General features: G+C 38.6%; 1 protein-coding gene across 1 annotated transcript; it reads right to left on the bottom strand.

Annotated features, from left to right (window-relative positions):
• Positions 1-25,145, bottom strand: fam91a1 (family with sequence similarity 91 member A1; the record flags this gene model as incomplete). The annotated part of the gene is made up of 24 exons (XM_079259324.1): positions 1-186; positions 1,521-1,590; positions 1,713-1,836; positions 2,020-2,118; positions 2,524-2,670; positions 4,074-4,146; positions 4,311-4,424; positions 5,260-5,394; positions 5,962-6,110; positions 9,243-9,372; positions 9,473-9,559; positions 9,663-9,775; positions 10,302-10,408; positions 10,700-10,812; positions 14,815-14,853; positions 15,009-15,115; positions 15,370-15,432; positions 16,063-16,153; positions 17,241-17,354; positions 18,736-18,803; positions 21,785-21,842; positions 23,130-23,281; positions 23,659-23,743; positions 25,074-25,145. The coding sequence occupies 24 exons, from the start codon at positions 25,143-25,145 to the stop codon at positions 1-3; spliced, it is 2,496 nt and encodes an 831-aa protein (XP_079115450.1).
• Between the last annotated feature and the right edge of the window lie 707 nt (positions 25,146-25,852).

Here is a 25,852-nt window from a genome sequence, read left to right as displayed (position 1 = left end):
TTATGACGGCTGGTCTTTCTGCAGAGATGAGATGTCCAGAGGGGGAGGGGCCCGCCCGCTCCATTCCCTCAGCTGCCCGTCCTTGAAGAGGAGGTTGAGGCAGGGCAGAGGAACACCGGACTCGGCCGGAGGCTGACTGAGAGGGTTTGACACGCCGCTGTCCAGGTCGGAGGGCTGCCCGCCGTCCTGCACATACAGGGTAAAGTTCACGTGTCAGAGCGCCAGGCAGAGAGGACAAATGCGTGACAAGGAGAAATTCCCCAGGGAGTTGGAAAAAGGTTATAACTCTGGCGTATGCTTGATTTACATTTCCTGGTGTGTATATAATAACTAGTACCTAACATAATATTATGCTGAAGCACGCAGCCAAAGCTTGCATCAACTTTGCATTCTGTAAACACTGTTTATTAGTTTTCTAAAGAACTGCAATGCTTTGCTTTTATCTAGCAAGATTTCAAGTTACTTTCAAAGGTGAGTATTGAGTTTTATTGTCATCATTTTGTTCCAGAAGAATAAACTCTTCTTATAGACAGACTACATTGATTTGTGGGTCCTTTAAACTCCACATATAATTGAAAACGGCAACTAAATTAATGTAGAAGAACAGAATATGGTCTTGTCAGCATGGTTCCTCCTCTTTAGCCCGGAGGAAGCAGCTTCTATGAGTTCCAAACAGAATTTAAAGTGTTGATTTGTAAGATCTCAGGATGGTTTTCCGCTTTGCCTCAGTCTATCTCTAATTAGCTCACTGAAGGCCTGAGGATCACAGTCTTTCAACACTGGCTTTCAGCTCCGTCTTGTGTGCACAGATTTTCTGAGTCATTTAATATCTGTACTGTTGGTGATGAAATCTACTAAAGATTTGCTATTTCACAGTCTTTCACAGAATACTGATCCACTGCTCAATTTAATTCAGAAAGACTCTTTGAGATGCTCTATTTATACTCCGTCATGTTACTGGTGGTCCTAGTGTTAAATGAATACAAATTAATGCTTGTTGTTCTCACCCTATGACTTCAGAACACTGCATCAAGCTTTGCATGTCCATGGTGAGTTTTTCCATTTCCCACGTCAATGTATTTACCTCCAGTAAGATTTTCCTTCTTGTAATTACGCAATAACAACATCTTCAAGAGTTTAATTTACTAAGATGTCTTTTAAATAAGAGTTAATCTGACTGGGTGCAGGGTATAAAAGTGCAAGTAAAGCTGGTTCAACACAAAATGCCCAAAGAAACAACTTCACAACTGTTTTGAGTCATTTCATGACATAATCTCAAATAAAAACCATAAATGATGTAAAGTAGGCTGCGTAGCTCCAGCCAAAGTGTAAATCACAATTCATTTTCAATGTGATTAGAAATCAGGAAGCTTGTAGAAGAGCTTTAACAGTCTGTTGTTCTCTTAAAATCTTTATGTATTTGTTCATTTAATATATTTATTAACTATTATAACCTATTATTATAATGTATCATTTAAAATCTTGTTAAGAGTTTTAAAATAAGAGTGGAGTGCCGTTACCTGGAATGACTGAACAAAGCTTAGCACTTTGAGTGATAGCTTTCGGCTTGAGTGAAGAAGCTCTTGAAGGCTGAAACACAACAGCAAAACTCATGTTTAACACACCAACAATAAACAATATTCTTTCTCTTTTGTTTTTTGTTTTTTTAAATAAAAGACATGAAATGATCTTGACTTGGGTTTAGGTTTTACCTCTCATTGCTGCACAACTTGTGTGAAGCGATTTTTCGACACACTTTGCGATTGAGCTCAGAGCTGAAGAGGGGCATGCCAAAGCACAGTTCAAGAGGGACCCACTCGTCTTCAGAAGAAAGGGCTGAGAGAAAGGGAATGGCAAGGGAGAGGGAGAGTAGGACAGCATTAGGCTCACAGCGCTGACAAGGCTGCCCTGGTTTAGAATCCAGACTGTAGTCTTTGTCACATTTCAGCATCCACTGACCCATTTACCGCCTCTTCTAATTCACAAAAATCCTCTAATAGACTATTAAAATACACCTACTGTCTGTCTTTCCTTTGCCCTCCCCGTTCTCTTCTGTCACCAGCTCAAAGGACTCTGTGCTGCCGTTGGTGTCCACACCCCCACCAAGATGGGTGTCTCCTTGAAGAAAAGCAACTATATCACCACTGAGATACACGGCAGGTCTTCAGTTTAAAAAAGCACAAGGAAATATTTGCCTTTTTTTTAAATCCAAATATGCTATGTAGAAGTATATGTTAAAAGAATTTGTTACATTAAGATTAAAGCTCAGGATAAAGGCTAAGGCAATTCGATCCATGTCCATTAGCAAAGGCCATCGCAAAAAAGGCACACAATTATGCAGACAAACAGCATAATTAAACAGGACTGTGAGTCATGTTTATCTAATCTGCACCATTAGTGCCAATGGCCCTTACAGGGAAGGGCATTCCTGCTAATTTAACTATATATCTTCACTGTTAAATGCTCACATGAACACAAATTCACACAAAGTTGGAGAAAAAAGCTGATGTTAGGCCCTCTTACCTCTACACTCAGTGCTGTCACTGGCCCTGCGACGGTGCCTGTTGTTGGAGTTGAGCATGGTGATGTACCCACACTGGTGCTCCAGATCTACGTGCTCCTTCAGCTTCTGCAGTGCCTTGTGCACACACATGTTGGAGTAGGAAAACTCTGCGCAGGGAGCAGACAACACAAACAGTGGCGATGAGGGACCATGTTGAACTCCAGAGAGGTCAAATCTCTATATTCAGTCTTATTTACCATCCTAAGATAAAGTTCTCAGTATCAGCTGTAGTAAACCAGTATGAATCAGAATGTGATTAAATAAAATTAATCTGGATGATAAGGGTATATATTCTGATGCAAAGCCTGTTATCAAGTTATCAACAAACAGGTTTGCAGATTACTTAAAATCTATCTTCTGTGCAAAAATGCTTAAAAGCCATAAATTTTAAAAAAAAAAAAAACAAATGTTAATCATTACTGGTAAATCCTGTAATACTCTCAGAAGAAAGGCATTCACCTCATTTTTAAATAACTAACTACTTTTATATAACTTTATCACACCTGGCTACACCTGTTTGTTTTTAAAGCTTTAAATGGACTGGGCCCTAAACACATTAGCGAATGCCTCCGAATTTATACTCCAGTGCACACTTTGAGGTCACAGGGCCAGTCCCAGCTTGTGGTGCCTGAGACGAGACTAAAACACAGAGGGGACAGAGCATTCTCTGTAGTCGGTCCTAGACTCTGGGATGCTCTGCCCCTCCATGTCTGAATTGCCCCCACAGTGGAGTGTTAAAGTCTCGTCTAAAGGCCCACTTTTATTCTTTGGCTTTTAACACTGTGTGAGTTGTGTGGTCCTCTATGTCTTTTATTTGTTTTATTTGTTATTTGTAATGATTTGATTGGGTATCTATTTATTTTAAATTGTTTTACTTGTTCTTATTATTTTAATAACATCATTATTTTATTTCTATTTCGTGATATTTGACTTTTTTTTTTCTTTTTTTTTTTGATCGGGATTCCTGCCAAGTAATTCCAGGTGACTAGAGCATTTCAGAGCACATCTGGCAGGCAAAAGACCCTGGATTAAAACTAGAACATGCTGTAGATGTTATATATCTCATGTGGCTTGGGATTGCTGGACAACCCGGAAAACATCGAACACCTGGACGGCAGCCCATGATTTAACCTGCAGACACTACAATCCAACTTCATTATCATCAGCAGACACTTGCAAACAGCTGAATATGGAATAAATAAATCAATAGAGTTTTAGAAATCAGAACTGAATGTTTTTTCAATAAGTTATGTGAAAATGTTATTAGAATTATTTTTCTCTTTATTTCAGCATCACCTTAATTGTAGTTTCAGCTACAAAGACATCATTCATGACAAGAGACCAAAAAGAGACCACGTTAAGTTCTCAGATTTATGTTTTCTGTAATTTTTCCATGATAGTTTCACAATAAGTAAAAACTAGGGGGGAAAAAACATAAAATATGTATGAAGTAAAGATATGTGTCAGTTATAAAGAGATTTTACAAATTCATGCTGAGAGTGTCACCAACCTCCCTTCAGATCCTCTTCATCAAAAGGGAATGGGATGTGAACGGTTTCTCCATGACCATGCATACCATGACCCTGAAGGTTACACACATATAGTTTCTGTTATACACCATATGGACAGAAATGGAAACTTGAAACCAAAAATAACAAACATTTTCCCCCCAACTCCATTAAGGATTTAAATCCTATGCAAACAGGACTTTACATAACCTGGGAAAGTTCAGCGGTGTTGAGTTTACCTGGATTAAAACAGCCGAGTGTGTGAGGGCGTCATTTAGCATAGTCAAGACGTTGGATGTGGGGACGACTCCGGGGTCATGACCCCAGGAAGTGATCAACAATCTGTCGTAAACCTGAAGAAAGGCAAATGATTAGACAGCCACATGCATTGTGTGAGAGCAACATTACTCATCGCCAAACGTACTAAGCAGTCATAAATTATATTTACAGATTTATTAGAATAAAACAAAGGAAAGCATAAGTAAAGGTAACAGTATAAAGTGAAATGTATAGAATGAAATGTTTTACTATCTCTTTACTCTGCAAAAGTCTAATTCATCAGACTGCTACCATTGACAGGAAAGATTATATTTCCACTCTAAGCGACATAATAAAAGTTCTCTGTCTGAGTCAGAGCTTTTTCATCAAATTAATAGGTTATTCTTTTATGTTTGGTTAATCATTTTCATTTTTAAGCAGACTGCTCTGACAAATAGTCTGGTTATTTGCACAACCCAGACATGCAGGGAAGTGGACATACACTTGCTATTGTGCACTCAAACAGTGATTAGTTTTGACAGTAGAGATTTGTTGTCTCAGATTCTCAAGATAATTAGAAAAAAATAACTAAATAATGGCCACTAAAAATACTTAGAATTAGGAGAATCCAGTTAAATCGTGGTATTTATCTGCAACGCTCCAGGTGCTTTAGGAGAAGAGGTTGGGCAATGAAAACAGAGGCAGCCATGTGACTACTTATACCTCCACAACAAGGAGATAGTATGAATTTGCGAATTTCCCATTTCAGTGCTTTTCACACTGGCTTTTATTTAACTTATTAACTATGTGGCTTCTCATTAGACTGGTTATTGTTTAATGTAAATAGGTGTCCTTTCTTATATGACTACAAAAACACTTCTCTTTTCTCTTCTAACTCATATACCTGACTAATCATTATATTGGCCTCACCTGGAAAATCTCCGGCAGTTTGCGGAGCCTGGAGCCCTTGGACAGCAGCAGAGATGGCGGGCCTTGGCCAGTCACATGGTACACATACAGCTTGAACCAGATGGAGCTCACCTCGGGGATGGCTGGGCCAATGTGCTGCAAGGAGAAACAAACACACACATGTACACCGATACGTGTGCAAGAGCAGGACAAATGCATGAAGGTGTCTAATTTCTCTCATTAAAACTATACAGCGGTTGACTTAAGAAAAATAAAAACAAATGAGGATAGATATATCAGAGGAGATCTGAGTGGAAAACATGAAGAATTCATCAAATTCCACTTCAGTGAGTCGCAGCAGTGAAGAATAAGCATTGGCGTGAACGGCACAACAGGATTTTAACTTTTCCCCCTCGGTTTTTCCTGTGGCTCAGCAAGAAGAGCTGGAGTGGAGCCAGGCGGAGGAATTACTCAGGAGCTACTGGCCCCCCTTCTCTCTCTGTGTAGCCCTTGTTGTTGGGGCAACTGAACACTGAGAAGTCACTCATTATGCACACATACACACACAAGCCCAGCTGACTGTGCACACAAGTGAGTAGACTAAGAAAGAGGACAAATACAAGCAAAACATGCACGTTAACCGCCACCTGAAACTCAAATTACACAACATCACAGCATGACACACGGTCTCCCTTCTGCCATCTGTCTCTCCAGGCATCATACCTGAGGCGTGCAGCTACTGATGGGTCTGATCTCGTTGCTGAGGGGTGCCATTGAGACAAGAAGTTTGTAGTTCTTGTTAAGGACACGGCTGCAAGTGGCCTGGTCCAGACCCAGCAGGCTCTCACAGCGCAACATGTCCAAAGGAAAACCTTGAGGGGTAATAAGCAGGGAAAGTTGTGATTTCTTCATGAAAAGGGCAAATTACCAAGAGAACATAGCTGGAAGAGATGCATTCAGTTTGATTGCCACGGTAACTTCAATAAGAACATCTATTTCTTAAAGCATCAGTGGACGTATTTATAAATTCCCTTTGTTTCCAGGGTTTATGTCTGTTTTACTGCTGATCTCCTGCCTTTTCAGTACCTATTCCTACAAAAAAAAAAACACAAAAAAAAAAAAACAATTAAATATTCCTTTAAAATGTAGCTAACAACAGGGCACCTAAGGCAGGTTTAAAGCCTCCTCAAACTTTGTCCCAATAAGCAGCAACTATTTACTCATTTAAGAGTGTATTTGGCCTGAGAGGAATATCCATTTCCAAAAAACCATCTGTGAGAACAAATGCTAAACTCCATTGTGTTTCTACTAGAGGAGTTCAGCTCTGGAGCAGCTGCAGTAAAGAAATAAAATCATGTCAATCAACAGGAAAATTTAAACAAATGATAAATTAAAAGTTATGAGGCAAATAGGGTCTTTTTTTTTTAAAGGCAATGTATGTTAAATTTTATGATTTAATGTGTGTATTACAACTGTATACTGTTTAATTTTCACTGTAATGAAATTTAATGTGTAATACTATGCTTTTCATGCTGTCAAAATTTTACGTTGTCATTGATAAGGGGATTTTAGACTAGATAAGTGCCCAGCTTCTTCCAAAACCCTTTTTCAAGTTTAAGAAGCTTGTTTTGTTTGTTGTAACCAATATTTGTTCTTTTTAAAAGTATTTTTTTAGTTCAAAATTTAAGCAGATGCTTAACATCTGCCAACAGAGCCGGGGAAGCAAGGTATCTAAACAGCAGTTTTCTAAATCTGCAGTTTTATAAAGAGATCCTTGTTAATAGCCATGACAGAAAAAAAAAAGCTTTAAAGTAATTGGAAAACTTTCAGACAGAAGAGCTCACAGGACTGAAGGGACGGCAAAACAAAACAACCTCAGCGAGCTTTAGCAGACCATGGAAAGGTAGTCCACTTATTTACCTGCACAAACGTGAACTTCTTTAGCAGCAAATATTTTAATCTAAAACCTCAAAATTCAATGTTCTGTTGCACATTTTTATAGAAAAATGACGAAAGAGCAGCTACTTATGGAGATTAATTTGATTCACTTCATAAATGAAAAGTGAATTTGAGACTATTCTAACATTAGGGGCTCTGTGTAACTCCAGCCATAAGGTTGACTGTAGGCGAGCAGCCGCTTGAGGACATCTGAGAAATAAGACAATCAGAAATTAGGCATGCAGCCAAACCAAGCAAACAGCATCTGGTGGCACAATGGCAGCCACATGGAAACTGAGACACTTGCTTTGTTGTGCTGAAGGACATATTCTCTACTGCTCCACCTAGAGACACTACTCGAACAATACAGGCTTACTCTGTATTCAGTCATTTATATGAGTATATTAAAGACAACGTATCTTGACACAAGAAAGCCATAAAACGGCAGCGAGTGGCACTAAAATAGAGTCTGCCAATATATGCACAAATGCAGAACCCACTTCCTCTTTGTTGCTTCCAGATGAGTTTCCAGCTTTTAATTACTTATTGATTCTCTGACTGCAAAACAAGTTTAAGTAGTAGAATGGGACCCATTTGCAACAGTGCTTTGCAGCTGCTATTGTAATGACTACTGAGAATGTCTTTTCAGTAACAGACTTAACATAAAAAAAGGAAAACAATTTCAGAAAGCAGCAGATTTGCTGTAAATCAATTGCAAATACCTCTCAATATGTTGCATGTTGTTAAATATTCGCAAAAAGACAAACAATGTATTTTACAGTCAACAGCATGCACTGGTGATGAGACAGGAACCTGCTGCGACAGGAAGCAATTAGTTTTTGTAGATTTAAGTGTAATGCTCTGCAACTGATTCAAAATCTGATCTGAGCTCCAGGTCACTTAGTAAAAATGTAGAAAGCTCCAAAAAAAACAACATTTGAAGATAACTACAACCTTTCGGAAATGTAAATGGGAATATCAAGTAATACTGGTTATACAGCTGTAACTTGGGGATGTAATAGTAAACATCCTTTAAAAAATTAATAAAAAACAATCATTTTTAAATATATTCCTAGTAAAAATTATAAATAAGGTGTGCAATCTTAAGAGCTTTCATGTGAATGTAAGTGTGTGTTTAGGCTCTCTTGGTCAAACTATCATTCACTCCAGTTCCAAACCACTGTTGCAAATTCCAGCATTTCTGACCAGCAAGTCTTAACAGGAAGTAATGTTTTGGAAATATGTTTACAGGTGGTTAAATATTGAGATCAGCAATTTTTGGTTTGACACACAGCAAGGGATGATTTATATGGAAGGTCTGCCAAAAAGAACATCTAAAATGGTAAATATTAGTTTTGTGATTGGAAAGTATTATATACATAAAAATAAGTGGAATAACAGTAAACCCAACATAAACTGTTTTAAAATTTAAATTAAAAACTACATAACATCCCTAAAAGTATTAGCAAAGGAAAACCAGTCAATAATTGAGTAATACAAAACAATGTAGGAGTCTCTTGTCTTTTAAGTTTAGATCCTATGTCCTTGAACACACTTAAACACTTTATTTAAAATACCCCCTGAACAAAATTTTTATTTTCTTTTATTTCTGTTGTTTTGAGAATTTAACTAATGTCTTAAATTCAAACAATGGCTTTTTTTTCTTCAATTGAGTTCTTTGTAAATTGTTGCAATGTCATTCACTGTGAATTGTAAGATACATTGTGAGTTTAAATAAAGCATTAACAAAAAATTAAATAAATAGTCTTAACAGGAAGTTTTGTTTTTATTTTGTTTTTAATAGCCACTACAAAATGTAGCCTGCAATTCATCAACGGTGACGTCACCTGCTGGCAGAGTACTAACATACATGGTTTAAACACACATAGAAACACTAATTTGGGAGAGGAGGCAGTGAGAGCCCAATATAAACTTGTGTGTCATCTTCACAGGAATCCCTACACCATGAACATTTTTCTACTGTAAGCACGTGTAATGTCTTCATTTATGGTGTAAGGGTATTTTTAAAAGTCCGATGGAAAGACTTGATGGGGCTGTGTAATTACCTATGTTTGGGATATCAGGTCCCTGGTCCTGAGTAAGTTCTTTGTTGTAGCGCAGGAAGAGGATGGTGTTTTTAAGGGTCAGAGCATGGTCAAAGTAGCGCTGAGCTTCTCCCTCTGCTGTGCTCTCCACCTGAGATTTAAAAAAAAAATTATTTTAAAGAAAACTTTAAGAAATTTCTAAAGACTGTTCACCAAAAGAAAACAGAAACAAGTTTACATTTCAGTCTCACCTTCTCCAACTCAGCCAAGAAGCTGTCGAGGGTCTCATCAGACAGCTTCCCCACCTCAAACATCGTCACTGCGTGACTCTTCAGGTTCTGATGTAAGAATATAAAAGAGAAATTTACATCTTCAAATAAAATCCTGTTATTTTTGCAGTTTGAAATGACATCTCTGTGATGTCAACATGCAGCCACAAACCGGAGACAAGTTGCCCATCATGAGGAAGGCAGTCAGCGTTGAGTCGAAGAGGAAGGCGATCCTCTTCGTCGGTGCAGCTGGAATGCTCAGGCTGCTAACACTGGCAGTGTCTGCTGCAGAAACACAACACACATCCAACAAGGAGAAACTTTAGTACCTATGTGGGGGGATTGTTAATGGAGGCTCTAACAACTGTTACATCAAAATTAATTGGCATTTATTCCTAATTGTAGACTAGAGTTTATAATAAAACTTCAACGTGTTTACAAGGACCAGCCCAAGCCGTGTCTGTCTCCCAAACATGTTCATTCTAACTGATTTGCATGTAAATGTGGCTGAGCAACAGCCACTCTGACAACAATTTAACAACTCTGAACGCGAGTCAACGGCGGAAGCTTAATGTGCATAACAAAATTAAAATTAGGCATAAATGAGACCATTTTAGACAAACACCTATTAATGTCAGAGTGACTTTCAGAAGCACGACTGAGCTTTCTAGGGGATTAATTAGTGCTGCTACCTCAAACTTTTAGAGTAGCAATCATTAAGTGCTCTGTGTGCATATATCAGAATGTGTAATTATTTGCACATGCAGCAGTATATGCATGTGTGAGTGTGAACGTGGAATAACAGACAGACCTTCCTCCAGGCTGGTGGTGTCGGTGTCTGTGGCTGAGGAGCCTCCCTCCATAACGGGACTGCCCTGCTCCCAGGACAGAAGCATCTTCTGGGGGTCCATGGTGCTCCTACGACACAGCAGACAACCCAAATCACACTACAACCAAACAATACCCCCAAGAAGTGTTTTATTACAGTGTGTTGTAAAGGTGATTTCAAACCAACATAATATAGGAGAAACTAAGTAGATGCCAGTGGATGAAAGGCTTCTCAAGACAATATGCATACACATTGTTGTCATGACAGTATGAATGCCTAACTAGCTCTTTCATTTAGTAATGCAAATAATGACAAATAGTGATGGCCACTACTCCAAAAGATTTTCACTTCAGGTGGATGTTTGGCCAAGCACCACATACTTGAGTCTGTTAACAGATGGGGCATTCTTCCAGGTGGGGTGGAGCTGGTCAGAGCTGATCGCTTGTCCTTTCTTTACGGCAAAGCCGAGGCGACAATACATGGAAACTGCATTCTGATAAAAACACAAAAGAAACAAAAATGCTCTATATGATATGAAACTTTTCCATGAGTTATCCAGTTATGTGGATTTACATAATAAGAAGGAACAATGACAGCTCATAACAAAGAAAAAAAGCTGGGTCCAGCTTCATATAGCTAATAATGATACTATGATACTATCAAACTGCTGCTACTACAACTAATGACAGTAATAATAACTTAAAAATGTAAAGTTGAAAGCTAAATGTGGAAAACAGAACATTTGACAAATAAAAGATTTATTTCAGATGGACAACTAGAAATCAGAGTCAGTCCATCTAATGACATGATAACACCTTGTAAAACATAACTGAGTTACTATTTCATAAAATATCATGATTAAGTCTGTAGAAGTCAGATATGTTGTGAAGTCTGCCCCTAGTGGCCATCAGTTGCACTGAACCTTAAGGTTTATCCATTTAAGCTGCATGATAGTTTTTCCTCGACCATCAATGATTGAAGCGCTTTGGCACTGAACTGTCTTGAAGCTGTCGCTAGAAAATAAAAGTAGTTTTATCTTCCTTTATCCTTTATGAATCCTGTTTCAATATTTATTTCAGCATGTCTATTGACACTGCCACAAACATCAAGCAAGTAATGTCTAAAAAAAGTCGTCTATTTCAATATTTATCAAATATTAAATGATGGATAAATGAGATACAGTGAAATGGAAAAGAGAGACAAAATTTGCCAGAAAAATGCTATAAGTAATGCTTATAATACTTAAAAAAAACAGTAACACTTCCCAGTTATCAGCAATCTGCTATTAGAAAATATTGCATTATTTATATGTGCTGTTAATTGTGTGTTGGAAATTCAGTAACCAAAATAGTTTCTGTGCAAACAGCAAACTCCAATGTATGAAAAACTAAAAAACACCTTAGACCATTACTTCTGCAATCTAACAGACATAACCTGGGGGTCTGAATTAGGTTACTTTAGTCTAATTAAATCATAGTATTGTTGAAACTCTGAGACATGGGTGCTTTCAAAGACTCATATTCAAATTCGCACCTAAATCTGTAACAATCAGGGCTATAAACCATATTAAGTGAGCAGGATCCTGATTTTTAGGGCAACAGAAGCAAAACTCTGTCCATGTTTAACAAAACAAGAATGATTTATGGGGCTTAAGCCTGGAAATGAGAGCATGTCTCTCACTTCAACCCAAAAAGAAAGAAAGAAGTATTCTTTCACTGGAATCCAACTTTTCTCAGTCAAAATACATCATAATCACTGATGCAACACTCATGTTTTTGTTGTAAATTAGTTAAGCATCCATTGTTTACACCTGCTAATTCCAGTGCAGGGTCGTCATGGTGCAGAAGCCCCTCCCAGCTGTTGTTAGGGAAAGAGTGGAGAGGGGAGTAAATCAGAAACAGCCATTTTATCTACTAATCATGCCTCTACAAAATGTTGTCCTGCATTGTTTATCAAACCATCCAAATGGGAAAATAATTCAAATAAATTCTGTTTAGTTCACTCTTATCTTTAAAAAAAAAACAAAAAAAAAAAAACATGTTTCATATACTCTTAATTTAGACTCAGCAGCCCACCTCGGTCTGTCAAATTGAACTTTGACTGTTTTACAAAGTCAAAGTCCCAGAGCTGCAAGCTCAGGTCAACTAACCAGCTTCTTCTTATCATACCAAAAGAATCAAGAAGTTTCAGAAACAACTTGAACCTCAAAATAATCATTACACAAGACAATTTTTAACTAAGGTCACTTTGGTCAAGGCTCTGCCCTCAGAAATCTCATTCAGTCAGAAGTTGCAGGTTTTCTGCAGTAGAATCGCTGCTGCCTTCACCATCTTCTCAAAATTCTGCTCTTTGTGTGCAAAATGAAATGGCAGTAGAGGCACAGAGGAGTGAAGCTCTTCAAACTGAAGGTCAAAATATTGAGAGTTTGGCTCAGTGACAGAGAGCAGATGATAAACTGGGTCAAACTCAAGCATCTTTTCAACAACGTTGTAGGCCACGGCAGATCTAATCCACAATGATGTCAACGTTTCAGGTACCTGTTTGCATTTCAAACGCTAAAATCACAACAAAGCAACAAGGCAGTTTGGTCTCTAAGGTAGTATTAATGAAATAATATCTATTCACCAAGCAAATGCTTACTTCCCAATATAAACTTGACATGCAGCTGGAAAGAAAACACCCATTTTCTGAAACAGCTGGAAAATGACTCACTCTTCTATGCAGCTTTAATATCTTGTTTTAACGTTAAGATACAAATGTTCTTCCTTAAAAGTCCGGCCCTCACACTCGATCAGACCCTGCTCAAGCTCAGATTTACTCTGCACATCTGTACTTAGATCTGCTTTTTGCACAGCTCAACACTTCCACCTTGTATTCAAATTGCTCATTTTTGCATGAAAAAACACACTGAATCTTTTACAGTTTTAACACCTTTCATTCATTCATTCATTTTCTGAACCGCTTAATCCAATTCAGGGTCACGGGGAAGCTGGAGCCTATCCCAGATGGCTTTGGGCAACAGGCAGGGTACAGCTCGCCAGTCCATCACCAGTCCATCGCATGGCCACACAGAGACGAACCACCACTCATGCTCACACTCACTCCTATGGGCGATTTAGAGTGACCAATTAACCTATCATGCATGTCTTTGGATGGTGGGAGGAAGCCGGAGTACCCGGAGAGAACCCACGCATACATGGGGAGAACATGCAAACTCCATGCAGAAAGGCCACTGACCAAACCCCTCCCCAGCCAAGGATTGAACCAGTGACCCTCTTGCTGTGAGGCCACAGTGCTAACCACTGTGCCACCGTGCAGCCTTGTGACCTTGTGACATGATCACCAAGTAGATGGGGTGCATAGCATACGGGCAAAACCCCCCTCCACCTGACAGTCAAGTGTTCTTGGGGGGTTTTATTTTAACTCCATGTTGTTACCCTGCTGTGTACATGTCAGCAATTGAACGACTAGATCCCCTCTTAAGATATAGAAAGGATTTCTTGCTCTAATGCCAGTGATTTTCAGTTCAGCGTAATTTAGTGTATATCGGCCTTTTTTCTCCATTTTCCTTCCTTAATGTGTTTTTGACACGTTCCGTCGAGACCGTTTCTGATAAGGCTTCAGCGAGCAGTAGATGGATCAACTGCAGGCCCAGCTGCATCTCACAGACCCCAGGTCAGGTCTTTTTGGGTTTTTTTTTTTTTACATACATCACTTTAGGTTACTGTTTACCTGCTGAAGATACTTTTGCCTTGTGTCTCTTCTCTTTATATAAAAAAAGACACATTGTACACGACACTTAAAATGAATATTTCTGAAATTAAATCAAAAGCAGCCAATAGCCAAAGACAAAAAAAAATAATAATTAGAGCTCCTTTAGTAAAGCTGGAGAAAAAATTGATAAGAAGCAAGTTAAAAGTCTGGCTGTATAGAAAAAATATAAATAAACAATGGGTATCTGAAGACTTGCCCAGCGTGTGTAATAATCTAATATGTGAGCAGTTTTTTGTTTTGATTTTTTATAACAAACATTACACAGGAAGAAAATAAATATTTAAAAGTCCTGAAAAACTGCAGCAGATGAACCGTCTTAATAGGAGAGTATCCATCACTGAGGGATGCTCCCAAAAGATATGCTCATTATGGCCAGCACCATTTCTAACAGATCTTTTTGGAGTAAACTTTGAAATAATGCCATATTTCCAAATTTTCAGTTCCACTTCTTGAGGGACACAATCCTGCAGGTTTTCCATGTATCCATGCTCCAACACACCTGACTCAAATCAGTCATTGTGCAGAACGTCATTGGCCGTTGGATCCATTTAAAGTGAGCCGGGTGTGTTGGAGCAGAGAAACATGAAAAACCTGCAGGATTGAGCCCCTTGAGGACCAACTTTGGACATCCCTGTTCTCTACTTACAAAAGACAGCCCCCCCCTCAGTCTGTACAAATGAACAAAAGCCCCACATTAGGCACTGACTGCATGAATACCCACCTTCACTAAATCCAAGTCAATTTCCAGCACGTTTGCCAGCTACCCACACAGGGAGGAGGAATCGGGAGAAAGTGAGAGAGGAAAAGAGAAAAACAGTTCTTGGTTAAAAAGTAAAGCAATAAGAACACAGTCGCATTTTATTATATGAAAGGAGCCGAGCTGCGTCGCGTAATGGAAAAACTTTCAATGCCTACCTCTGCTACATTTGTCTGCTCATCGATGGACACAAAGATTTTGTAGAGAAGTGTTTCAAAGTAATCACCCTGGACGCGGTTCATGACGAACCCCTCGAGGGGGGGGACTAGAAGAAAAGCGTAACAAGTACTTAATTACGCAGAATGTTGCTTTCTGTATAGATCTGTAATGGTGCCATTAGACCTTCCTTCCCCTAAGTGCAACTCCATTGTCTACAATACTGAGTTATGTCTCTCCACTTAATCTGTCACCAGTGAAAATGTGGACACACTTTTCCATTAAATCTAATGTAAAAGTCTGTTCAGTTTGTTGGCAGGTACAGTATGTGTGTTTACTCAACCTGCATACACAGCAGTGTACCTGAGATGCAGCTGTCATCAGATATGGGAACATCCAGGTAGATGAAGCCCCGGTTGTACAAGCCTGCAGCAAAAGAACAGGTTATAAAAGAACATCCTTACTAGTGGAAACACGAGTGCCACTGCCATTGCTGCCATGGTCAGATAAGAAAAGCATGTGTCACAGAATGTCATCATCATACAACTCTACTTCCAAAATTAGGAAAGAAAGAAAAGGAAAGGAAACAAAAATGAAAAATAAATTATTTGGAAAATATTCATAAATCAAATAAACCAATATATATTTAACAGTAGAAATAAGAAATGTATATATTCAATGACTGAAGTAAAAGGTTGAATTTTTAAGTTTAAAGAGGATTTAACCAGCATATTCAGTTAGTAAGCTTCAATAAGAGTTTCACATAATATAAACTCACATAATGCATTTTATGTCAGCATTATGTGGCGCGCATTTACAGTCCAACCCCTTCAAAAGAGTCTTTTGGAGAAAAGAAAGTAAGAAGTTTATGATACTCAAAATCTTAAAAAAGAAAAAGAAACTGCAGTCATAGAGATGAATACAGTAACAGAAAATCCAGTAGTGGCCAACCATAAACTAGTTTTTGTGTTTTTACTCCCTCTGCCAGAAGGAGGAGACAAACGTTCCTGGTAACAAGTTTAGTCAGATACAAATAACAGAAGATCTGATACTCACTTAACACTACATTGTACTCCATTGATCCGGCCAGCTGAGGGCCAGAATCTATCATCTTATCAATAGATCTCTTCTCTGCTGGGGAACAGATCTGCAGGTCAACCAATCAGAAAAATAACATCAGAAGACAGCATAGGGGATTTTAAAAAAATGTAAAAATGAATGAATGAATGAATGAATGAATGAATAAATAAATAAATAAATAAATAAATAAATGTCATCTAACTAATGACATCTAATCGATAAGATTGAATGTATAGCAGAATATTAAAGTGTGAATTTGTAAAAGCATTCATTTAGACTGCTGTCTGAGCACAGGAGGGGAATCAAGTTGGTGAATAAAGTATCTTGGATTCTACTATAATAAGCTTGTTTGTTTACGTTGCCTTTTACATCACAGACCAAAACAGCTGAGAGTTTAGCCGGGATTTATTAGGTATGATGAGGAGTGGTGAGGTAATAGGAGTATATCAATACCCAGAAAATTATCTAGGTGTGTTAAACCACTTTCAGAAACTCAACTTTGCCAAATCGTTTTGTCAGATGAACAGATTCTTTTTTACCTAACGTAAATGTATAAAATTTATCCCTCAGTTTCCATTACAACAATATGTGCAGTCAATCCCAGCAAATTTCATCAGTGCATCTTTCTAAGCTTGTTTATTTCCCCTGAAGCACACGCACTTCTAAACTATGTCCCTATCCTTGTCTTCCTTCTTTCCTTCTCTTTTTTTTTTTTAGGAAAATTGTTGATTCCTGGAGCGCTTTCCTTGGCTGTCAGCTTTCCTCTCGTCTTTCCCTCTGCATGTTTCCCTCTCATATCTCTGTGATAAGTTTTGCCTCCTGTGTTTGTGCAATCTGTCCTACTTTCAGGTTCTTTATGGGAGCAAAGTGTTCCTACAGCTCGGATTTCCTTCTGTTCTGAAAATCATGGACATTGCTTGACATCATCCCAGATCATATTTTTACATTCTCTCATCTTAAATGTCTGTATCGTAAACTGCATTAATTGAATGTTTTCATTTTAGCCTAAATTCAGCCGCAGGTCTAATTTTTTTGAGAGGAAGTCAGTTTTTTTTCCCCATTTAAAGTTTACAAATGAAATTTGTGATATAAAAATAAAACCATTTTACTTGTATAAAATGAAAAAAAAAAAAAAGAAATAGGCTTTGTCGCACCCTTATGTCATCCTCAGTAATGTAGCCCGTCTGTGCCACCCACCACGGCTCCACTGAGATTTCTACTGGTTTGGCTGGAAGCAAATCTCGAGCCGATTTCCTACGGAAGAATTTCTGCAAAAAGAAAATGAAAAAGGGGTGGCAATCAGGGATGCTTCATCCTTGACCAGGGAAAGTGAGATTTAAGTATGATCAACTGAGCTATTAAGGATTAATAGTTTTTTTGTTTTGTTTTGTTTTGTTTTGTTTTTACAGATTATCAGGGACATGCAATCAAAAATCCTCCATGTAAATAAAATAATGCAGCAAGTGTTATTATGTTCTTTTGTTTGCAGGATTACAAAAGTTACATTTTAAAATCAATGCACATGAAAAGAATCTGAAAATATGTTTGGTTTTTACGCTGTTATATAACTAGTGTTTCTTAACTGCATTTCTTCATGTTGTGCAAGCAGCGCTCGATCCAAACGGGTCTGCATTTAAAGAAATTTTTTGTAACTTGTTTTAAATAAGCCTTACTTGCAGATCTTATCATATTTGTTCCTTTTTGAGAAACTTCTATTTTTGTTTACACTTTTTATATGGGAAAAAAAATGAATGGATCATTTCAAAAGCCATTCCTATAAAAAAAAAGGATTTCAGCTAACAAGACCAGGACTAAGCAGGTAAAATCTCCTGGTCAGTTATCTTTTTTAGTTCCCATTTTTAACAAGTCTGTTTTAAAGTCAAAGTATTTCTACTCAAGTCTTGTGTTACTATCTTAAATTTGTTCATTAAAGACCCTGTCTCTGCTGACTGAGCTCCTACAAGGACAATTCTTCCTACAAAAAGCTTATTAAAGTTATTTATAGTTCTTCTTATGTAAAACGACTTTTTTGCCTTGATTTACTACTACTGTCCATTGTCAGTTCTGTAAAACATAATGATCAGCAGATTATAAAGTTAAAGGCTCTATTTTAGGGATTAAATATTTTAAATAAATGGAAAACAGCATGAAACGTGTCATTGTTTCACTTAATTTGGCTGAAAAAAAAAAACTATTCCATGTCCATAAACTCAGAGATATGTTAAAGACACTTAATGCCATAATTAAACTTTCCATTTAACATCAGGACATAAAAACTTAAACAAGGTCCTAGTTTTAAATCAGATCAATAAAGTTAAGACAAACAAACGTACCCCTCATGTCTCGCAAGAGCAATGAAAGTACCAGCATACAAACAATACTTCTGTGAATAAAGTTTTGATTTTTACAGCCGAGTGGTTGCTGGAAATCATTTGGTAAACATGTTAAAATGTTTTCAACTGTAGGATAACTTACTAAATAAATAAACTGTATTTTATCTTGGGTAATGCAAACCCTAAAGTACAGCTATGTCCACTTTTGCAGTATTACCTTGGTGATACACAGGAATGTCAGCCGATAATCAATATGCAGTAAAAGGTTTGTTAAAACATACATTCTCCTGGATACAGTATAATGATCACAGCTTACTTTGGAGGACCTGCACTGGTTCATCAGGTCAATGTACTGGTTCCTCCCAATGCCAAGCAGCCTCAGACCTGTGTGATGATGAGAGAAAAACATGTCAGTGAAGTCAAACTGCTCATGAGCACTACTGCAAATAAATCTGCCTGCTCAGATAAATGTTCAGATTACAACTGCTTCTAAGAATAACACAAAGGCTTAAATAATTCTAACTTTACTGAACAGTGAATGTTTAAAATGACTCATTATTTTGACTTCACAGCCTGTTTTAACCAAAGAAAGGAAGACAATATGCATTAGGGGTGGGAAAATCAAATAAAAAGATTAAAAAAATCAAAAATCTGTATTTTTTTGCTTCACAATTTTTAAATTGATTTTTTTTGTTAAAAATAAATCAATTTTTTTTAAATAAATAAAAACAATCCATTATAAAATTTTTGTTATTTCTATTGTTTTCATCAATTTTTTTACTTGTCTTCTTGGGCATTATAGCAGCAGAATGATGGTCTGGCTACTGTGTTGCTTTTTCCTGATTGATAAAGGAAAATGAAGAGAAAAAAAAGTTTTATACATTTATTTTGTTTTTAATCTACAAAAGTCATCAATATCAAAGAATTGTGAGAATCGCAATTTAAATCGAATCGGCACCCAAAAAATCAGAATTGAATCGAATCGGGACAAAAGCATATCATCACAGCCCTAATGTGCATCCCAAGAATAATCCACAACTGGAATGAATGGTGGATTCTCCCACCCAAATACGATCATCTTAAATGCCAAAAATCTCATCTGATGATGGTCAAATGGCCACAAACTAATGTAGTCAAGCAACGGATCAAGTCATGTTTGTTACATCCATCTTCAATTTACAAGTAATAACTCATCTCAACTTTGCCTGAATATGCACAAAGTTTCTCAGTAACAATCCCCTGATACATGAACATCCACCGAGCAGAACTTATCTCTTGAACATACTGAGAGGCCCTCTGAAGAATATAAAGTGAGTTTGTGTGTGGATTTTCATCCGTGGCTACAACCAATCAATGCATACTTTTCTGAATTTAAGGAATCTGACAAAATCCTAGCAAATGTTTTACAATACTGTCAATGCAAATTTGTCTTCAAATCCCATATTGCTACCATCTCCTGCATGTGCTGTAAAGGCTTAGTTTGGGCAGAGCAAGAAGAGCTGGGTTGGCTGCCAATGCAAACAGGAACAAGTGAGGCATGTTTGCATTTCACCCTCCTAACAGCACGCGTGTCCTGCTGTTTCATTGAAACACAGACACAACATACAGACATCCTCCCACATGAAACTTTTTTTTTTTTTGCACACTCGTTCCCTCCTTCCACCCACTCCTGCATCGCACACTTCCGAAGCTTCTCCAGGGAGATTAGTGGAGAGAGGTCCCTCTGGGTGCAGTAGTGACAGACTGCTGGCAGCCTTCTGTTGCCACAGCATGAAGGTCCTGCACTGCCAGGACTCAGTCGTTCACAAGCCCGTGCCAAAGCCTGTTTCACTCCACAACAAAAAATCTGAGTGTTACAACTGCCCATGCACTTGTTTTCCACCTTAGGCTTACACGGTTTTACAATTATTTAGAAGCAACGCAGTCTGTCTGACATTCAGGAACAGACAAAGGTTTTTAGCAAAACTGGCATGGATGCTCATCAGACAAAGCCTCAAGAAGTTATTAGAAATATTAGAGTTTCATAACCTTTTTTCTGTTACAATATCATAGAACAAAATAGATATCTACATAAATTGATATCAGGGATCATACCAGGCGTACTTACTTTTATTATTAGAAAATACCAGAGACACATGTCAGTGTATGACACAATTATCATTAATGACAATGACTTAGTGAAAACACCTTTCTGATATCATTGCTTACAATGACACAGAAACACGACATGATTAGATCCCATCGCCACAGCAACTCTACAGGCTTTGATACGTATATCTGCACAAGTGAGCTCAGCTATAAAATCCCCAGATCAGTCCTGGAAGTCATCTTTAAAACAGACCTCCACACAAACAGCAACCTGTGAAATTACAGTGAGGAAATTACTTTTAAGGGGCTAAAGGTTTCACTGAAGCAGATCAGGTCCCTTCTCAACCTCTTGTCAGGGAAATATTTACGGATGACCGGGACGTTTGTTCTTTCTTAACGTTGGTAATCTGCCTGGAGTATATTTACTGGCACCGACTCTACCTGCTGTGGTCACTGTCTCAAAATGTTGCACATCAGTCAAATCAAAAGAACGTCAGCTTTAAAAAGGTATGTCTAATGTGTAACCACTCATGGACAGTCAGCATGTGTGTGCACATCAAAGTTAAGTTGGAAGCAGCTAATGGTCCACTGGTAAGCTGCCTGTATTTCACTGGTTAAAAGCTTTAACTTGGGTCAGAATGCACTGGCAGGTTCTGCAGCATCACAATGATGATCCTTTAGCCTATTATTCTCCAATCCTCTCTGCAACGTTACATACAGTATCGAGACTCTTGTAAATAATCCCATAAAAAGCCAGTCAGGCTAACCCGTGACATGTTCATGTGAACAAGTAATGCATCTCTGACATATGAATAGACCAACTGATATCCTGTTGCTCAGAGGGGTGGTCAATGAAGACATGTGAGGACGGATTGTAATAGTGGGTCTGAAAACAAATACTTGAAGCAAGCACTCTTGTGATCTAATCAACCAGGACAATGGTTAACACCAATCAATAACAGCTTTACGAACTCAAAGAGCAACACTGCAGGTCAGATAAGCCTCAGGAATCCTTAAAAATACATGAAAGCGTCATTCCAATGACCTCCTGCCCTTTCCAATTTCAAATCCCTCATGACACTAAAACTTTGGATCTCTGCATGGTGGCAGGTCTGCCTGTCTCAGGGAAGAGATATGAAAAGGATGCCAGAGACACAGAGATAGAGAGAGAGAGAGAGAGAGAGAGAGAGAGAGAGAGAGAGAGAGAGAAAAAAACCTTGATTTGAGTCATTTCAACACTATGGGAGTGAAAGGAAGCAAAACAAAAAAAAACTCACAGTCAGCAGCAGTGAAGTTGGGCAAGGAGTCATAACTCTTCTCACTGTTCATAATATCCTGGAGGAGCAAAAGAAAAGAAGAATTAAAACATTTCCCTCCCCTTTCTGTATCCCCTGCTGCTGATTAACTAAAGGATTAGTCAATTTGGGCAGCCGGGCTAATTTCCGCTCCCCATTTTCATTAAATGCCTCGAACAAATTAATAGAATGTGACACAGCCATCGGCCATTTAGTTGGTCACAACTCAAGCTCAGTCAAGTTCAGTTTAGCATGCCGAGGACAAAAAGGTGTAGAGAGCTGAGAACTAAAATGATTTGTTTTCAGTCATGTTTGTAAGTTAACACTGAGCATGTTAGTCACATCTGTCCAAATGAAATGGGAAGTATGCTAAACACGGAACAATAGAAAGTGGCAGCTGCCATCTGCATGCAAAATATACACACACACAGTGTACAAACAGGTCCTGTGAAATAATAGAAACACATGTAACACCCAACAAATGTAACTAGTGTCAAAGCAGATTAGATGCAACTTAAAACAAATGTACTGATATCATGAAGATGTGGATTAGTCTTTAATATCAGTGTAAATGTACAAGCTCAGTACTTAAATCTAAAGGAAACAGTCAGAAGTCAAGGAGAACCCGGCAGGCCTGAGTCTTTGACAGACTGGATCTCTGTGCCAGCCTCAGTCAACAGACTGTGCTTTATTAGTGAGTGTGGGCTGTCAGGCGGACAAACCCCAACCTGACTGCAGAGCAAGCAGCATAGATTTTCCCTGGATGTGTTTGTCCTAGGATCACCCCTGTGTGTTTCCCTGAACTGCTCTGTGAGGCTTTACTGGACACTGACTGACACCTAGTGCCCAAATGATGCCATTTCCATTAATACATACACTCCTAAATGTTTTATTACACCTTTTTTATCCTCAATACACGCTCTCTCCAACCAATTAAAACCAGCATTTAAAAAGCCATTCATGTGTGCAGGAACACTGCTGTTCTTTGTGTAAAAATAAATGAATTTTGCAAATATCAGCAGGGGAATGTAAAAACCTCAAATTCTTTCCAAGTGTACTTGTTTTTGTGTGAAACAACCAACCCTGCAGTGGTCTCAAAGGATGTAAAAATGTAGGTAATGTTCAGACTAAATGAACAGAAGCTGAATGTTTCCAAACCAATTAGAAAATCTTGGCCGCTTCGCTCCTGAGTTTGCCCAGGCCAACAACGTTTATGAGATGCGGCTTGCATGGATTATTCAAACAAAAAAGTGCTTGATGATCAGCCATTCTTGGTCAGAAACTCATCCCTTCTGTCGTAGAGTGCAGCACCGCATGGCTTGCTTACCTCCATTATTCCTATGTAATAGGAGAACGGAGTGACTCGTAGCCCTTTGACCATGATGTCAGACAAGTGGTATGGGTACAGCATCAGGTGGTCCCGGCTGTACTTCAGCAGCTCTTCGTAATACTTGCGCTCATCTTTCCTCACATGGCGCACTGTTCATAAAATGCACACAGCAGTCAGGTCACAGCCAGAGGTGAGTGCTCACATGGGAACAGGTTAATACAGATACAGCAATGTAAGGCAACCAGAGGATCACAAATGAATAAATAAAATAGATTACTTTATTGGTAAAATCTTTTTTATTACTAAGGACAGTTGTACTAAATATATTTCTATCATTTATATAATTGTCAATGTGTAACTCCAGCTCATACAAGTGTTAGAAGAGAGGGTGTTATTACAATTTACATTACTGCAAAGATGCAACACATAAAAGCTTTCATCCAAACACAGTTTCCTCTTTTACTTCACACCTGTAGTACTCAAAGTATGTAAGCTTAACACTGGTAGGAGGGGCAAACCTGCTCACCTAGGTTATTGCGGAATCGCAGCTGGTTGCGGATGCTGTACAGGAGCACATGTTTCTCATATTCGCGCTGAGAGTTTCCCAAACTCTGCAGAAAGAACAGGGTAAACAAGTAAGGCCAAGGGACAGGTTAAGCTCTGAGGCAGCAATAAGTAACAGGAACTGTTTAAAATCATGCTTTTCCTCCTGCTAGCATAGCAACGTGTACCATCCTATTTCCTGCTCTCAGACTTACTGCGCTGTGATCCGATTCCAGCACATTTGATATCACACTTGATGTTAGCAGGTGAAACTCAAAATGTAAGAATGACCTTGAGTTTTGTGCTGCTAATTTTTTATAGCTGTGGATGTTCTTTAAGGGATGCACTATTCTGACAATAGATAGAGACTGGCATCAATACTGACCTTATCTAGCAAATTAGGTGAAAGGAATGATGTGACTAAACCTCGGTGAATGCAGCCTCTCTTTTCAATTCGACTCAAAACTTTACTGTCATTGTCATAATTGAGCAGGTATGTAACAACAATGTGTGCTAACATTTTAATACTGGCATACTAAACAAATTTGTTATTGGAAAGTTATTTTCTTTCTAAGTAACAGCAGGAAACCACAGTTTACTTGTTTCATAGAAAACGTGTTGCACTCAGATACAAAAAGTGGAAACCTGGTAGAAGTAAGACTTCAGTAGTGGTGGAGAAACAACAATAAAAACCAATATGGTATTTCTGTTTATTACAGTGTGGCCTATAAAACTGCTACAAAGACTGATCTCACATATAATCAATAAAAATCCAAATGGTGCATTTCTATTCTGAACTGAAATCATGGGATTAGTTTTGTATTCATCTTAACATTTCCATTTGCATCAGCCCATTCACACCCTTTCAGAAGCATCACTCCTGGACTTGGACTGTATCTGGTTGACTCTCCAACTTTTAAGATTACACAAAGCAATGCAGACAGCTCAAACAGCGGCCCAAAATGCACATGCATCATCCTCCACTTCCTCGCGACATGTTGTCCTACTGATGGCGTTCATGCAGCAGGAAGGATTATCCAGACTACAGTGTATGTATGTAAATCCTTCATGCTGTCAGTGAAATGACACTACACGTTGTGCACAAAGCTGTGAATGCAACATCTGCAGGTGCCACCCACGCGCTGAAATCATGTGGCGCCTTCAGTCAACCTATCTGTCATGTGATGCCAGAGCAGTTTAGCAGAGGCTTGCATGGCTGTAATGTAATGATGGTCAGTCGTGGCTCCGGCTGCATGGTGAAAGCTCTGCAGAGGAGACCCTGGCAGCTGCCTGGATGACACAGAGCACCGCTGTGACATTGACAGCTTCATCTCCAGGGACACCCCGCAATCCCTCCCCCAGCTCATCGTGCCCCAAGCAGACATTAAAACACCGTACCTGTTTGACATTAGCTGGGAGCTTGTTCCACGGATAATTCTGCCTGATGTGAAATTCCACGTCCGTGTTCATCGCTAGCTAGCTAGCTGGCTAAAAGCAAAAATCCGGGAAACGATCAGAAACGGGCTCTCGGGCGAGTCCACGGTGACTTCAGCCCTCCCGACACCCAACAACCGAGCGGGGCGACCTCTGATTAGAGGAGACGTTTTATCTGCTGGTTATTTTCCTGAACAATAAATGATCACTTCCTTGTTGTATTTTCGAACGAAGCGTTCGTCACGCTCGTGGCTACATTCGTCACTTCCTGTTGAGGCGTGACCGCGTGAGGCTGAATGGAGTTCAAAAGTACTGGGTTAAGAAGATGGACCTGCTGAGGTCTCAGTATTGTTGTGTTGATCGATAATTCACTTGAAAATGTGAATATTATTCATAGAAACAACGACGTTTAAAGTCTCGCAAAATGTCCTGATAAGTCTGGAGGACAATTAGGTCAAATCTTATGACCAACTTTATGTGTAAAAATGCCCTGGTCTGTGTCTTTAAAACAGTGTTTTTCAACCTTTTGTAGGCAAGGCACACTTTTTTTCACTAAAAAAATCACAAGGCACACCACAAACCTAAAAGTTTTTATTATTATTATTATTATTTAAGTCCACCTTATTAATATAAAGTCCATCTTGTCAAAGCCTCTTGAATAGAAATCAGATAAACACAAGAAGGAATTTTATTATCTTTCATTGTAGTATGTTTGGATGAACACAGAGCTGCTTTTTAGACCA

The sequence above is a fragment of the Telmatherina bonti genome (genome assembly GCF_933228915.1).
Source record: "Telmatherina bonti genome assembly, chromosome: 19".
Taxonomy (NCBI): Eukaryota; Metazoa; Chordata; class Actinopteri; order Atheriniformes; family Telmatherinidae; genus Telmatherina; species Telmatherina bonti.
This window is presented reverse-complemented; position numbering and strand designations above follow the sequence as displayed.